Source organism: Oculina patagonica, chromosome 10 (genome assembly GCF_052425735.1).
Source record: "Oculina patagonica isolate OP01 chromosome 10, crgOcupat, whole genome shotgun sequence".
NCBI classification, from domain to species: Eukaryota; Metazoa; Cnidaria; class Anthozoa; order Scleractinia; family Oculinidae; genus Oculina; species Oculina patagonica.
The window spans coordinates 18632897-18650208 of record NC_135767.1 but is presented as its reverse complement, the minus strand read 5'-3'; the positions used below and the strand labels follow the sequence as shown (position 1 = coordinate 18650208).

General features: G+C 37.3%; 3 protein-coding genes across 3 annotated transcripts in view; all 3 read left to right on the top strand.

The window, feature by feature from the left end:
• The window catches only part of LOC144629069 (monoacylglycerol lipase ABHD2-like), a 155964-nt gene that overhangs the window by 75463 nt on the left and 63189 nt on the right, over positions 1 to 17312 (top strand). The window lies entirely within an intron of this gene.
• LOC144629060 (uncharacterized) lies at positions 455 to 9814 on the top strand. Its single transcript, XM_078487229.1, has 3 exons — positions 455 to 1110; positions 7124 to 8002; positions 8035 to 9814. Exons 1-2 carry the CDS (start codon positions 609 to 611, stop codon positions 7960 to 7962), a joined length of 1341 nt encoding a protein of 446 aa, XP_078343355.1. The 5' UTR covers positions 455 to 608; the 3' UTR covers positions 7963 to 8002; positions 8035 to 9814.
• LOC144628025 (uncharacterized) lies at positions 12036 to 14730 on the top strand. The gene is made up of 2 exons (XM_078486075.1): positions 12036 to 12607; positions 13548 to 14730. Exons 1-2 carry the CDS (start codon positions 12100 to 12102, stop codon positions 14387 to 14389), a joined length of 1350 nt encoding a protein of 449 aa, XP_078342201.1. The 5' UTR covers positions 12036 to 12099; the 3' UTR covers positions 14390 to 14730.

The window sequence follows — 17312 nt, the reverse complement described above, 5'->3', positions numbered from 1 at the left end:
AATTTTATATCCTTTCACGCAAAAGGATTAATCACATAAATCCTTAAAAAATGCTTGAAAATAAAAATTTCAATAAAATTCTAAATGCGACGAAGAATACTGTATTCTAAAATTATCTCCACAGTTTTACGCAGCTGTCAAGGTTTCTATGGAAACCTTAATTATTTGATAATGGTTTTCTTTCATAAACACTCATTATTTTTTGTTCATTGATCTCAATTGTATTATTTCTTATTTTTTTTTTTTTCATAAAATCGTATTTTTAACCCTGCATAGTTGTCTAATTCCTCCCTTCAGTTTTAGCCCAAATTTCCCAACAAAATTTCCCCACTTATTTTTCTTTTCAATTTACAATTTATACAATCTTTGTTTGTGGGCTGCCATTGTTTTCGATTTCCTGTGGCATATATAACAAAATCTGCAATTCAAATTTTCTTCTGTTCATAACAGCGGAGAAAAGGGCATGAGATATTGGGTCGCGTTGACTCGCTCGCGCGACAGTTAAGACCTTTTCTCCGCGATAATGCCTTAAACGAACCGGCGAACAGTTTTTTCGACCTTGGATCACCCGTTTGAATTTCTATTTCGAATTCTACGCGCTTTGAACCATGTGCGATCGAATCAAGGAACTCTTTTGTAAATTCAGCCCTGAAGTTGGGAAGAAGCCGGCAACTTCTGACTCTAAAACAAGCTGGTTGAATACACTATGCTTCTGTGTCTTCGGCACCCTGGCCTTCTTCAACCAAGAAATGCTTTACACGGCTTCAGAGGACATTCTCAGCGGCCGGGAACTCCCAACAGCGACAATACTGGTTTGCTTTGTGACCCCATTGATGATTACAAAAATATTCGCGCCGTGGTTTATACAAAAAATTTCTTACATCGTTAAAGTTTCCTTCATCGCTCTTTTCATGACTCTGGGACTCATTCTGATCGTCTTCGTTGAAGATATCAAAGTAAAGCTGGTTGGAATTGCGTTAAATGCGATGGCTACTGGCGCTTCTGAAGTTATATTTCTCGGTCTCACATCGTTCTATCCACAAATCTGCATAAGTGCCTTCGTCGCAGGGACTGGAATGGCTTCGCTTGTCTCGCCACTTTATTACACAGGTAAGCGAAATATTCTCAATTTAGCGATTTTTAAGGGGTTGGACTTCGTCGCTTTTCTGTTGAAAAATATCCACTTTAATTATATTTCAGAGCAGAAACGATTAATCCCGGTTATTTCTTATACGTAGAAGCTCTAATACCCGCTCAGTGGCGAGTGCCATTTTGTGTAATATGCGGTATTCAAATTTTTATTCTCAAGAGACTCGCATTTGAGTTTGTTGTTTTTAATTTTTTTATTATTATTTCTTACATTGGGGTGAACGCAAAGATTTTTCACTCACAAATGTAAAAATTCGGTTAACGGAAGGAAACACCTGTGTTTTTCAACCCACTCATTCAGCGCAATGTGCCAAGGTTTTTTTGTCCGAACGTCATAAACTAAGCCAGCCTTTTTACACGAACTTTGAAATCACCGCTGAATGGTGTTAAACAAAACAAAAGTCTTGAATGTAGCCGAGAACTTTTTAGCCTATACGCAGACTCTTTTGTTTAGACTTTCTTCCCTTGTCGCAGGAAGGATACAAGCTCTGCCGAGCATTAGTTTGGTATTGAGAAAGAAACCTTTTCTAACCATGTTTACAAGATTGCAACTCTTACAAATATTCGTTGCTGTTTTTTTGTACATACCATAAAACAACAATGACAGATACATTTTATTTATTTAAGAATTAAATGTGTAATTTTGAGAAATTGACAGGCCAATTTTTTTTTATTGTTCTGAAAATACCTGTTTTGAATTGTTTTTAATAAATGGTTCATTAGTTTTTCCTGTTATGAAAATTGAATGGTTGGCTCCTGGCGTCTACCGCTATAATTTCACAATGAAAGGAAACTTTCTCTTTTATTTGAAAGTTTTTAACACCTTTTTTGAACAATTTATAAATGTTCTGGGAAAAGTATCGTTTCCTGCAAGATAACTTTTAAAGCACTTTTTTATCACTTAAAAAGCGATCATCTACAATTTCTCCTAACCATACCAATACATTGTTAAGCAGGAAGGTAATGAGAATATATAAAATCATAAACTACCGGATAAAAAAGTACCTTGATTTTCACTACATTCTCAAAATTTACCAAGTAAAATCAAAGGCTGTTGGAACCTTAATACTTTCCATGTGATTTTTGTTTAGGCATTTTTAGATCAATTTTGCGTTTATGGTCGCTTATTTTTCTTTCAACGGCATAGTTAAAACGCTTTACTTTTTCCTGTTTGAGTTGGTCTACTTGGTATTTAATTGACCTCTCGAGTCTTAATAAATAATAAAAGATAGTAAATTTTAATCTCGGTGATAAGTAATGAAGATGAATTTTTTCAACAATGACACGAGCATGGGACAACGAAAAATTCTGAGTCCCCAACGGGAATAGAACCAAAGGCCTCTCAGATACCGTTGGGCGCTCTAACCAACTGAGTTACGAGAGACTCGTGGAGAGCTAAGCCATTTAATTCGTTGATATGTGACACGCGTCCTGCATACTGCTAGGATCAGCAATGTCGAAATCATCAAGTGTGTAGTAAAGAATAGCTAATACCCGTTCAGTGGCGAGTGCCATTTTGTGTAATATGCGGTATTCAAATTTTTATTCTCAAGAGACTCGCATTTGAGTTTATATCTTTAATTTTTTATTATTATTATTTTTAACATCGGGGTGAACGTAAAGATTTTTTGCTCACAAATGTAAAAATTCGTTTTACGGAAGGAAGCACCTGTGATTTTCAACCCACTCATTTGGCGCAGAGTGCGCCAAGGTTTTCTGTCCAAACGTCATAAATTACGCCAGCCTTTTTACACGAAACTTTGAAATCATCGCTGAATGGTGTTAAACGAAACAAAAGTCTTGAATGTAGCCGAGAACTTTTTAGCCTATACGCAGACTCTTTTGTTTAGACTTCCTTCCCTTGTCGCAGGAAGGATACAAGCTCTGCCGAGCATTAGTTTGGTATTGAGAAAGAAACCTTTTTTAACCATGTTTACAAGATTGCAACTCTTACAAATATTCGTTGCTGTTTTTTTGTACATACCATAAAACAACAATGACAGATACATTTTATTTATTTAAGAATTAAATGCGTAATTTTGAGAAATTGACAGGCCAATTTTTTTTTATTGTTCTGAAAATACCTGTTTTGAATTGTTTTTAATAAATGGTTCATTAGTTTTTCCTGTTATGAAAATTGAATGGTTGGCTCCTGGCGTCTACCGCTATAATTATATTTCACAATGAAAGGAAACTTTCTCTTTTATTTGAAAGTTTTTTAGCACCTTTTTTGAACAATTTATAAATGTTCTGGGAAAAGTATCGTTTCCTGCAAGGTAACTTTTAAAGCAATTTTTATCACTTAAAAAGCGATCATCTACAATTTCTCCTAACCATACCAATACATTGTTAAGCAGGAAGGTAATGAGAATATATAAAATCATGAACTACCGGATAAAAAAGTACCTTGATTTTCACTACATTCTCAAAATTTATCAAGTAAAATCAAAGGCTGTTGGAACCACAATACTTCCAATGTGAATTTTGTTTAGGCATTTTGAGATCAATTTTGCGTTTATGGTCGCTTATTTTTCCCTCAAGGGCATAGTTAAAACGCTTTACTTTTTCCTGTTTGAGTTGGTCTACTAAGTATTTAATTGACCTCTCGAGTCTTAATAAATAATAAAGATGGTAAATTTTAGCCTCGGTGATAAGTAATGAAGATGAATTTTTTCAACAATGACACGAGCATGGGACATACGAAAAATTCTGAGTCCCCAACGGGAATCGAACCCATGGCCTCCCAGATACCGTTGAGCGCTCTAACCAACTGAGTTACGAGAGACTCGTGGAGAGCTAAGCCATTTAATTCGTTGATATGTGACACGCGTCCTGCATACTGCTAGGATCAGCAATGCCGAAATCATCAACTGTGTAGTAAAGAATAGCTAATACCCGTTCAGTGGCGAGTGCCATTTTGTGTAATATGCGGTATTCAAATTTTTATTCTCAAGAGACTCGCATTTGAGTTTATATCTTTAATTTTTTATTATTATTATTTTTAACATCGGGGTGAACGTAAAGATTTTTTGCTCACAAATGTAAAAATTCGTTTTACGGAAGGAAGCACCTGTGATTTTCAACCCACACATTCGGCGCAGAGTGCGCCAAGGTTTTCTGTCCAAACGTCATAAATTACGCCAGCCTTTTTACACGAACTTTGAAATCATCGCTGAATGGTGTTAAGCAAAACAAAAATTTTGAGTGTAGCCGAGAGCTTTTAAGCTAATCCGCAGACCCTTTGTTTAGATTTCCTTCCTTTATCGCAGGAAGGATACAAGCTCTGCTGCGCTTTAGTTTGGTATTGAGAAAGAAACCTTTTTTAACCATGTTTACAAGATTACAACTCTTACAAATATTCGTTGCTGGTTTTTTTGTACATACCGTAAAACAACAATGACAGATACATTTTATTTATTTAAGGATGACATTCGTAATTTTGAGCAATTGACTGGCCGCAATTTTTTTGTTGTTCCCAAAAGACCGGTTTTGAATTGTTTCAAATAAATGGTTCATTAGTTTTTCCTGTTATGAAAATTGAATGGTTGGCTCGGCCTGACGCCTGCCGCTATAATTTCACAATAAAAGAAAACTTTATTTTTTATTTGAAAGTTTTTTAGGACCTTTTAACAATTTATAAATTCTCTGGTAAAAAATGTTGTTTCTTTGTAACTTTTAAAACAGGTCTGTTTTAAATCACACTTATAAAGCGATCAGAATATCATTTCTCCCAACCATACCAATGTATTGTCAAGGAAACAGGTGATGAGAATCTACATGTTGAAAATCATCAACTACTGGATACTCCGAGTTTCTTCGATGTTCACTACACTGTCAGAATTGACCAAGTACAAACTAAGGTGTAAAACCTCAATACTTCCAATGTGAATTTTGTTTTGGCAATTAGAGATCCATTTTGCGTTTATGGTCGCTTATTTTCCTCTCAAGGGCAAAGTTAAAACGCCTTACTTTTTCTGTTTGAGTTGGTCTACTTGGTATTTAATTGACCTCTCGAGTCTTAGTTAATAATAAAGATGGTAAATTTTTAGCTCGGTGATAAGTAATGAAGATAATTTTTTCAACAATGACACGAGCATGGGACAACGAAAAATTCTGAGTCCCCGGACGGGAATCGAACCCATGGCCTCCCAGATACCGGTTGGGCGCTCTAACCAACTTAGCTACGAAAGGTTCGTGGTGAGCTGGGCCATTTACTAGATTGATATGTGACACGCGACCTGCATACTGCTAGGATCAGCAATGTCGCAATCATCAAGTGTATAGTAAATAATAAAGATATGGTAAATTTTAAGCTCGGTAATAAATAATGAAAATGAATTTTTTCAACAATGACACGAGCATGGGACAAAGAAAAATTCTTAGTCCCCGACGACGGTGAATCGAACCCATGGCCTCCCAGATACCTGTTTTTTTACCGAATGGTAATGAGGTTATGTTATGGGCCGCATTTTCTCACTCGAACACTCACTCACTCACTCACTCGATTCTGATATCAAACCGCAATTAATTTATCATTAAACGAGAAACGTGCTGATGGAAAGGTCTTTTAAACGCATTCAGCACATTTCAATCAGAAACAAATTATTCTTCAACCTCGTTCCAGGGTCTCTCTCTTTCAGGGCAGTAAACTGAATTTCACAAAACAAATCGAAAGAGGATCACTTACACTTATCCTCTGGTGATAAAAGAGAATAGAATTCGCTCAACGAAGCCTCAGAGCATAGGCTAACAATGACCCATTCACGTAAGAAAACATTCAAAGACGCGTTTTAGTAAACACAACATTCATGCACGTTTTTGTTTCGCGTCACATCATCTTTGTGTCACGTCATCCGTTCTTCATCTTTTTGAGTCGTGCAAAAACGCGCATCTTTCTCTCAAATTTTATTCGCTGCTTAAAATAACGCTATACGTGCTGGCAGAAAAGTAAACATATTTAAAAAACAAATTTACTTAATGCTTAAAAGGATCAAAGGTTACACTTAAATATTTTTGTGATGAAATAGAATTCGCGCTACGAAGCCTGAGAGCACGAACCATCAATGATGCAATTCCCATGGAAAAATAAAACATTCACAGGGAAATAAAGTGATATTGTGTTACATTATTGAACGCTTATTTGAAGAAAAAAAGGCTATCAATGACCCATTCACGCAAGAAAACACTCGAAGGCAAATTAAGTGAGATTGTGACATTACTGATAACTACTGATGGACTACATATAGTTACGCTTAAACTGTTATAGAAAATTATTATTGCATGTGACGTGATTTAATAAACGTTTCAGCTCACTGGAAAAACACAAATGCGTAGCACGTTTCTGTTTCGCGCTACGTCACCTCGTGTCACGTCATCCGTTTTTCATCTTTTTGAGGCGAGCAGATCTCAAATTTCATCGGCTGTTCAAAAAATAACAACGCTTGTCGCTGCCTAACCTCCCACGCAGTCGTTCTTAGGGGCGATTGTGTTCCACACCGTGTAACGCAATCGCGGGGAGGAGTGTAACGCGATCACCCCTAAGAACGACTGCGTGGGAGGCTAGTCGCTGCCCGGTATGTATATTATATATGTGCTGACAGAAAAGTAATTGAACACACAATTTATCGCATCTAAGACAGTAAAAACCATATTCAAAGGTTACAATTTATTTTGGTGGTGAAAAATAGAATTTGCGCTTCGAAGCCGGAGAGCACAAAGCATCAGTGACCCATTGACGCAACTCATATGAAAAAAAAAAAGCATTTAAAGGCAAATGAAGTGAGACCGTTACATTCTTGAACGCTTATTTGAAAAACAAAGCGAAGGACGCCACTTCATCGAATTACCATGAGGTTGCTCGAAGAGCCTTTGATTTAGCATGTTTAGCCTGAGTTTCTGGCTAAAAAGTTTACGCTTATTAAGATCACATATCCAAACCACATTAGAAATTTCATTTTCGTCATTTTTTTTTCAGGTCTCACGACATGGGGCTGCACCTCTCCAAAGACCGCCATCTTAATTACAATCCCACTGCCTGTGCTGATCTTGGTGTTCTACACTTTGCTGGACAAGGACTACATCACGAACGGATCATACAGCAGTCCTAAGGAACATGTCGAGGTGGAGTACTCGGTTGTGGCATCCAGTTCTGACACCGCTGACCAGGTCGCCACTGATCCTCAAAAACTCTTCTGCGGCGAAAAGCTCAGAATTGGTATGAAGATCCTGCCGTTTATCATCCCTTTATTTTTGAGTTTCTTCGCGGAGTACATGTCCAATTCAGCGGTGATTACAACGATCGTCTTCCCCAAATCTCAAGTTCTTCCCCGAGATCACTTCCTCTACTACTCGCTCTCCTACAGAATTGGCAAGTTTATTGGTAGAAGCTATCTGTTCATATTCGCTTGCCTGCCGTCCGACGCCATAGAATTCTTGAAGTGTGACAGAACATGGATCTTCGCAATGATAGAGATGGCGCATTTGATTTTCTTCTTGTTCGAGTCCTGGTATCATTTCGTCTGGTATATCTGGATAATCATTTCTCTCTGCTCAACGCTCGGCCTGGTTGCTGGCATGATCGTCCTCCACTCTCCCCATGCGGTCGCGCGACACGTTGCGGCCGATGAGAGAGAGTTCGCCCTGGGACTGCTGACAGTAGGAAACGCAGTGGGCGCGTTTGTGGCCGGGTTGCTTGGTCTGGTCGTGGAGCCTTATCTGACGGAAAAATGCGTTGAACATTTCAAAACCAACAGTGAATTCTGCTTCACAAGGCATCGGAACACCACAGGCTGGGAGAGTAACATTCATTGTTAGTGAAAGACAGTTTGTTCAAAATGTTCTCTTAAGGTTAAAAAAAAATAGGGGCCTATTTTCTCTTGGTTAAAATGTAGGGCCGTAACTAGCAAGAGGCAAGACGAGGCACTTGTCTTGTCCAGATTTTTGCTCAAAATTAAAAACAAAATATGTTTTGTTGGGAAAATAATCCGTAGTGAACAAGACTGCGTTTTCTCAAGAAATACGAAAATGTCTCCGAAAGAGTTTCAGAGCTCCTAGATTCCAAAATGTTCTGGAGGGCATGCCACTAGAAACCCCTAGCAAGATCTTGCCTCATCTATGGTAAGGGTCTGGCTACGGCCCTAAAATGACTATTCACAAGACTAAAAATGATCAGAAAAACATACCTAATAAGTCTAAAATAAAATGTCTTAGTTCAAATCCAAAACGCTTAGTTTCTTACTTTTAATAGTAATTCTTTTGATTATTTTTAGCAGTTGTAAATAGTCATTTTGTTGAAAAGATTTTATTTTTCTGTTGTATATTTATGAATTGGCCGAAATTGTCATTGTTCCCAAAGAAAGAAAATATCATCATTTTTATTAAGTGTATAAATGATATTATTTAAATATTTAGCAATTACACAGTGGGAATTTGAGGTTTCTATTTGGTGGTCCAGCAAGCTCCGAGTTATTATCCGAACCGTGAATGAATCAGTTGGAATTTTTTTTAATTTATTTAGTTCTATCGAGTTTTATGTATGATATGTCAGCCAATGTCGTTTCTTTCGGCTCGGAGAAACTATCAGCTCAGCCGACAGAAATACTGAGCTGTTAAACAGAAATATGTTTCCAAAAAGGTCCCGTTGGTATAGGGGTTTTCTTTGCTAACGTCATTGTTTACATTTTGCCTCATTAGCAGATGACTTTACGTAGTGAAGGCTTAATCAGGCTATATATATGGATTGACTTCAGATTTTTAAACAGCTTGTGAAAATTAATAATCCGCGAGTTTTTCAACTCTTTGTGTGTAATACTGAAGGAAATATAAGCTTTCAAAGATTGCAAAATTTCTGAGCCACGGAATAGTATTATTTTATAGCGAAAGCTAATCGCGCCATGTTCTTTCAATATCAGAATTGATCTTTTTGACGCTCGATCAGAAACTGGAGCGCTTATGCTAATGAGGCAAATATTGTAAACAAAGATTCCCCTATTCGTTAGCATTAAGGAATAAACAATTTCGTGGGGAAATATCATACAGTATTCACTTATTTAAAGTAAATTTACAGTAGACATAAAATACTAATTCTTCAATGACAAAAAATATAAATGACTTCTGAATAGAGGAAAAAGATTTTATAAATAGTATAATGTAGCGTATATAATATTTTTTGGAGTATAACCCCAAACTCGTACCAGAATTAACTCTTCAAGATAAAATGACGTATAATAAAAATGGTCATAAATTCTTAATAAATAAATAAATAAATAAATAGATTGATCGGCAATCGATCATTAATTGTGTATTTTAAATATTATAACATTAAGTGGAAATTTAATTAGTTCAAGAACTAACTGGACAGTTAAAAGTGCAATCATCAATTTTAGTATAAAATAAATCGATCGACAATCGATTTTTAATTGGGGGAATATTAATAACATAAAGTGGGAAATTTATTTAGATCAAGAACTAATTGGGTCGTGTAAAATGCAATCTGCAGATGTTGTTGAATAACTTGAAGCAAAACGTTTTACCGGAGAACAGGGAGAACTTTTAATTACGACCAAGGAACGCAAATTCTTGAACATGTTGAATGTAAGTCGAGAAAGAGGGGAACATGTTAAGTATGTACAGCGAACAGAGAAAGGCAAGGAAGTGTCTTAATGAATAAAGCTAAAAAACAACTTACTTTTTTCGTTAGTGTTGGGTTTAATTTTTTGTTGCGTATTTCGGTAAATCTCGAACGTACTACTCCACTTTTTAGTTATTGTAAGAGGCGCGATGTCCTAGTGCGCTGAACTCCGGATCGAACAATATATCGCAATTGAACGAGAAAGACTAGGAACGAAAGCGCCTTCTTGGGCTACTGCGAGGAATCTCGCGGTGTCTTTCTCGTTCGCCTCCTTTCCGTTCGTTCGTTCCTAGTTTAAACTCAGCAGCGGAGTTGCTTGTGGAGGAGGCTAGGTTTGTAGGATTTGATAGCGTATAGAATGACCACAGGTTCACTAGCCTATTGCTCTGTATTGCACCAGTATTTTCTTCTGTCAAAGAAAAACAATTGGCTTGAAACGCATGCATGTCCAGCTGAAAAACGTTTAACAGCCAAACATAAGTTTAGTAAACAATCTTGAGCGCTTTCTATTTGTATGGAAAAACCAGTTGTTCCGGTTTTTGAATGAAATGGAACGGTCCTTCCCACGGGAAATTTTTTCGAAAAATAGAAAACCTCTTTTCTAGTTTTTACGGAATGCTAGGAACATCGCGGTACCATTTTTCTTTTTTCGCACTATAACTATGCTCCTCGATGAAATACGCGGCTGCTCCGGTGAGAAATGAAATAGAATGGTCCTTTCAAAGTTTTCAAATGGTACACACTCGTACCGTACCATTGTGTTTGTTGAAAAATGTACTGTTCCATCAGTCTCGTTCCCAGTCGCTCCTAAGACGGATTTGGCTGGATTTGACTAAACCCATTGCATCAAGCCCGGCAACCTTCGTCTCTCCTAATTTCAACTTCAAATTCTAATTTTAAAATCACTTTAAATCTCCAATATTTCATATTTCTCTCAATGTTTCTAATCCTTTGAGTAAAACTATCTCCTCCCAAACATCCCCAAAAATTACCCAAAAATATACAAAACACCGCAAAACATAAATATATGTAATGAGTGAAGGGTTTTTAGATCCCTTGAAACGCGAACGTAATATGTCCTATAAACCCACGTTAAGCGGTGAAAAAACAGCCTTCAGGTGAACCCCCGCCTTAAGTTCTTGTTAAAGCAATCTTCGTTTCCAGGGATATGAAATAGTTTTGAATTCGTGTATACCCAGGCTTCGTGTCGATAGAAGTCGCCATTTCAATGCAATCGAAGTGTCATCAGCAACCAAAAAGAATGACCACATTTTCAGCGTATCTCCCACGCTCAATTGGGTTTTTGAATAACCGACCTCATATTAGTCGGATCGGGCTGTATGTTTGCTGTATGTTTCTCAGTTTCGTCACTCGAGATACGACGCCCGTTAAGAACACCGAGGAAGGTAATACACATGGTTCATACTCCGCAATATACAAAGCTTAGTGTGTTAGCGTCATTTTATACTTGAAAGAATGTACGTATGTCATTCTTACATATTCCATTTTCAATCCCGCGGTGTAAATTATACAAAGCTTAGTGTGTCTTGTGAAAACGTTCAAAAACAAAGAATGTGTGATTCTCTTGCAAGATTATTCACATTTCTAATGTCCTGTACATGTGGCGTCAGACATACACCGCTTATTTTTTAGCGTGATTAACTTGAAAGTATGTGAAAAAGAAAGGTTACTCTGGATACTTTCAATTCCTCGAACGACTGCTTCCATTGAAGGACATCGAAGCGTAACAAGGGAACACGCACAATTCTGTTCACTTGTGTCAACCTTTTTTACGTCAATTTGTCAGATTAGCCACCCAGCTACATGTTGATTACCATTCATAGTTATTTTGGGTGGAACTTTACGACTACGGTCTTGCTATTCCTATGTTTTGATATATTTTTGGGGGAGCAGTTGTTATGGTGCGTCCTTCAGGCTATTTGTCGGGTACCGGTTGAACCGTAACATCTTTTGATTGATCATCAAAATATTAATTGCAAATGGATCGACTTTCGAATTCTCTGATTATCATACGTGTTTCCTCTCCACTTGAATAGACAACAGCGAGGATCACTGCGAAATATAAGTTTCCAATTTGAGCCATTATTCTTTTTTTTATTTTTTTTTTTTCCCCCTTTTTTTTTTTTTTGGCCCCGGTTTCCTAATAAAATTTTCTTTATTACCCTTTTCCCCCTAAGGGCAAAAGAAGAGCATTACAAAAATACTCCCTTGAAGTTTCCACACAATTTATCGTGAAAGAGCTGACCATCGGAGTTTTATACAAACTTAGAACCGCTCGACAGTTTGTTCCCGTGCAAATCATGTGCGATCGACTCAAGGAGCTATTTTGTAAAATCAGCCCCGAAGTGGAGAAGAAGCCAACAAGTTCTGATCATGAATCAAAGACGAGCTGGTTGAATACAATATGTTTCTGCTTCTTCGGTACGCTCTCCTTCTTCAATCAAGAAATGGTTTACTCAGCAGCACAGGACATTCTCAGCGGCCGACAGCTCCCAACAGCTACAATCCTCGTTTGCTTCGTGACCCCTTTGACGATCACAAAAATTATCGCGCCTTGGTTTGTACAAAAAATTTCTTACGTCGTAAAAGCTTCCTTCATCGCCCTGTTTATGACTCTGGGACTCATTCTGATCGTCTTCGTTGAAGATATTAAAGTGAAACTGGTAGGAATCGCGTTAAATGCGATGGCTACCGGCGCTTCTGAGGTTATATTTCTTGCTCTCACATCATTTTATCCACAAATCTGCATAAGTGCCTTCGTCGCAGGGACAGGAATGGCTTCGCTGGTTTCTCCACTCTACTACACAGGTTAGTGAAATTCGCAATTAAAGGGACTGTATCACGTATTTAGGCATATTTAGGCATGTCAAATGACAAACAAATTCCTTGAAATATAAAAAAACAACCTCTTAAAACAGTGAAGGAACATCTCAATAACACAGCAAATACAAAAGAAGGTACGGATGGCCAAAAGTGACGAAGATTGAAACGGATTGCGAAATGCGTTTTTGAAATATTGTTGGGCTGTTTTTCAAACCGTTTTCAAAGTTAGCCTCGTTTGCTTGTAACTTTAAATTAAAACGACGGGGAGACACATTTGGTTGCAATAAAGCTATGGTTATGTCATTTAGATCCATAGAAGTAATCCTTTGCCAAGATTAGGATTCATAGCGAGTGTTTGGCAAAACTAAATAAAATACTTAAACTTCACTCGGCCGTGACACAGTCCCTTTAAAGCTTTATCATTTCGTTACTATTTCAGAACTCAAATAATACGAACTATTGAAATGCTGAATGTCCCCAAGGGAAACAAGAAGATTTCTTGCCCGATGCCTTTAACATTGAACAACATTAATTGTCATTTTGGTTTTTGACTTTTAATCAACATATCGTTTTAAAAGCAATTTAAGCAGTACAATTGTTCTGCTCTGCTCTGCTGTCATACAATTGTCTATAACCTCTGGTAGAGACCGTACACGAAGATATGGAAAACTAAAACGCGATTACAGGTAAATTAAAATTTCCCACCTAAACCACATCCCTCAAATTTCATCAGTAAAATCATTAACGTTATATCTTAAGTTTACAATTCGTAAATAATGCAGAATCAGTTTAATTTGTGAAATTCCTGAAATTCCCATACAATCTTTGTACTTTGCGACACGTTTAATTTGTCTCATTTTCAAAAAGAGGAATTGTACCACAAAACGTCTATATTCTACATTGATTAGCTTGTTCATTTCCTCAGGACTTACGACATGGACTTGTGCTTCTCCAAAGACCGCCATTTTGATAACGATCCCTTTGCCCCTGTTAGTCTTAGTGTTTTATGCACTGCTGGACAAAGACTACGTCACAAACGGCCCCAACAGGAACCCCAAGGAACGAATTGAAGTGGAGTACACGATAGTAGCATCCACTTCTTACGACGCCGCTGACCAGGTTGCAGCGGATCCCCAAAAGTCTCCGTGCAGTGAAAAGCTGAAAATCGGTTGGAAAATTCTACCGTTTATCATCCCTCTTATTCTGAGCTTCTTCGCGGAGTACCTGTCCCATTCATCCGTTATTACCACGATCGCCTTCCCAAAATCTCACATCCTCCCTCGAGATCACTTCCTATACTACTTCTTCTCCTACGAAATCGGCAAGTTTGTTGGCAGAAGCTATCTGTTCATATTCGCCTGCCTCCCGCCAGACGCCATAGAGTTCCTAAAGTGTGATAAAACATGGATCTTCGCAGTGTTGGAGATAGCGCATTTGATATTTTTCCTGTTCGAGTCTTGGTATCATTTCGTCTGGTATATCTGGATTATTATCTCTCTCTGCTCCACGCTTGGCCTGGTTGCTGGCATGATAGCCCTGCACTCGCCCCATGCTGTCGCGCGGCACGTTGCGCCCGATGAGAAAGAGTTTGCCCTGGGACTGCTGACAATAGGAAACGCGTTTGGTGCGTTTATGGCTGGGTTACTCGGTCTAGTCGTGGAGCCTTATCTGACAGGAAAATGCCTGGAACATTTCAAAACCAACAGTGAATTCTGCTTCACAAGGCATCGCAACACCACGGGCTGGGAAATAAATATTCATTGTTAACTGATTTTCTCAAAGAAAGACATTATAATTTTCATCATAGTACAGTGAAAGTTTAGTTAATAACACTGCAATTACAACAAAAATGCCTTTGAATCGAGTAAAATTTCCAAGCAAAAGTTTACGTAGGAGGTAGAACTTGAAAGCACCATGAATACTTTTAGAGGCACTGCGACATGCAAACCAGAAATGTAGGTTCAGGACTAAGATGGTTAATTAATTAGTAATATGATAGTATTTAGATTTTGTATTTTTAATTGTAATATATTCTTGATGTTTTTAATGTGTCAGAAGAAGTGTCAAATAATAAATAAATGAAAAGATGTTTAAAATAAACAAAAAATGGGCAAGGATTTGCAAAATTAATTTGTCATTTAAACTCTTCATTTTTACTGCTTTCCCAATTTAGGATTTGGGCAGATCTTTCTCCCCTCCGGCTCGGATCTTGAGAATGCGAGCGTATTGGGAAAACATTCCTAGTTCATCAATGTTCCCAATTTTCAACTGATTGGATTTCGCGAGAAAGAGGGACTACATAATAACCCACAATACAGATAGTTTCCGTCAAAGAAAGATCGGCCACAAGAAAGAAAGTAGCAATTTCATGCCTTTGGTTATATGAGTGATCATCGATCAACTTTGCAGGACCATTTGTATTTCCTGTGTATTATGGGTCAAGGTTTATCTGTTAGCGTAATTAGCTTGAAAGTTTGCGAAAAGTTAACACAAAATTGTTTTGGATGATTTCAATTCCTCGATCGACTGCTCCTATTAATAATAATAATAATAATAATAATAATAATAATAATAATAATAATTTTTTTTTTTTTAAATAAAGAAAATAAACACTTTATTAACCAATTTCTAAAAGAATTACAATGATTTGACTATTCGAATAAGAACTTTATATATAAACATATTATTTACATAATAATAAAAACAGTGTCTTTAAAAATGTAGAAAAATAGTAAAAGCGACTTCGAGAGCAATAATAAAAGAGGAACTATATATTAAAAAAAAAAAAAAAAAAAAAAAATATTCGATCTAAATTGCAGTACGAGAATTCTCTACTTGAAAGTCCATATCATAAATGTCAATGTTCCTGTTTCTCTTTACAGTTCTTGATCCCCTTAGGCAGATTAAGGCGGATCGGAGGATCGCAAACGAGACTTTTGATCTGATCCAAGACACCGTTGTTGCGTAATCCTCCCCTTTCTTTGCGGCGATTAATTCTGCAAGCCTACTGTGATACCTCTTGCACTCCTCGCCCATTCCTCCGGTGGATGTAAACACCAATGGAGTGAAAGTTCCCTGTTCTACTTGAAGAACCCTGTCTGCGTAAGCCCTCTTCTTCTCATTCTCATGGTTACGGTATATCTGCTTGGGGGTTTGGTCCTTGTAGGAATCCGCGTTGGGGTGACACACCCTCACATCAAAGAACGCGGATCTCTGCTTCTCCCAAAACCCCCGGGCATGTATATCCAGGCGAGCATCTGGCGTTGTGTTAGCGCCGCTTGGTAGCCTCTCTCCGGTCAGTTCTTGAAGGACGGGCTCTATAATAATAATAATAATAATAATAATAATAATAATAATAATAATAATAATAATAATAATAATAATAATAATAATAATAATAATAATAAATATATTTTTATAGCGCCTACCCAGGCCTGCTCTAGGCGCTTTACAAATATATATATATATATAATAAAATCAATAAAAATTTTGTTAAAATTAGCTGAATAAATCTTAAAATTGAAAATTTGCATTAAAAGTAATAAAAAGTAAAAATCGCTAAGAGTAATAAGTTTTAAAAAGAAACGTTTTGAGTTTTGATTTAAAAGAACTTAAATTGTCACACGAGCGGATAAAAACAGGCAAACTGTTCCAAAGTTCAGGCGAGGAAACAGAAAAAAGCTCGAGACCCATACGACTTGAGGTGGAATTTGACAGGGTTGAGACGTGAAGAGTGTGATGATCGGAGGGTTCTTGAAGGTTGGTAGTACGTTAGCAAATCTTGAATGTAGATAGGAGATTGTTGATGGAGAGCTATTGAGGAACTGCGATGCATGACAAGAGGGTCTACTATACTCTGGCGGTTTGTTGGTTTAAGCCAATTTTGAGTGTCGGTTTGCGGCTACATTCATCTTTAACTGGCGGTTTACGGTGAAGAAATTATGCCGGATTTGGCCTATAGAAGAAAACGAAAGCTGTTTGCTCTCTAGGAAGATCAAAATATGGCGGTTTGCGAAATGTACGACCCCCTGCATTCAATAGACTCTCTGACAAATGAAGACGAAAATCGAACTTTTTTCTTCAATTTGTCAGACCAGCCACCACCGCCTCTATAGTTATTCTGGGTGAATTTTTTACAGCTACGGTCTCGCTTTTCCTATATTTGACATCTTTTTCTCAGGTAAACCGAAGGTAAATAAACGCGAGTGTTGTGAGACAGTTGTTGTGTTGCGTGCTTCAGGCAGACCTGTACGAAGCGTAACATCCATTGAATTTCGCAGTCATGAATGAATTGTCTTTTTCTGATTATCATACGTGTTTCCTCTCCACTTGAATACACTCTTTTTTTATAAGAATACAGTTTTTCCCACCCAGGCTGAATATTCTTATTTTTCTACCGATTTTAGGCTGAAAATATTCTTATGAACATTCTTAGAAAATACAGTTTGACATTTCCGTTTTATCAAGTATTGGGTAATCAATTACAAGTGTTTGGTGTCCATATCTGAATCGTGTTACATTGTGCACATGTACCATTGCTTTTCGTTGCAGCCTGGCCGTTTTGGCTTTAAAGAAAGCATTCCTCACAGAGATAAAGTGACGAAAATGAAAATACCTGATTTTGTTTCAACTAAAAACGATATTCTCTTCAAAATGTCAGCCGCGGGTTTATTCTTAAAATATTCTTAAA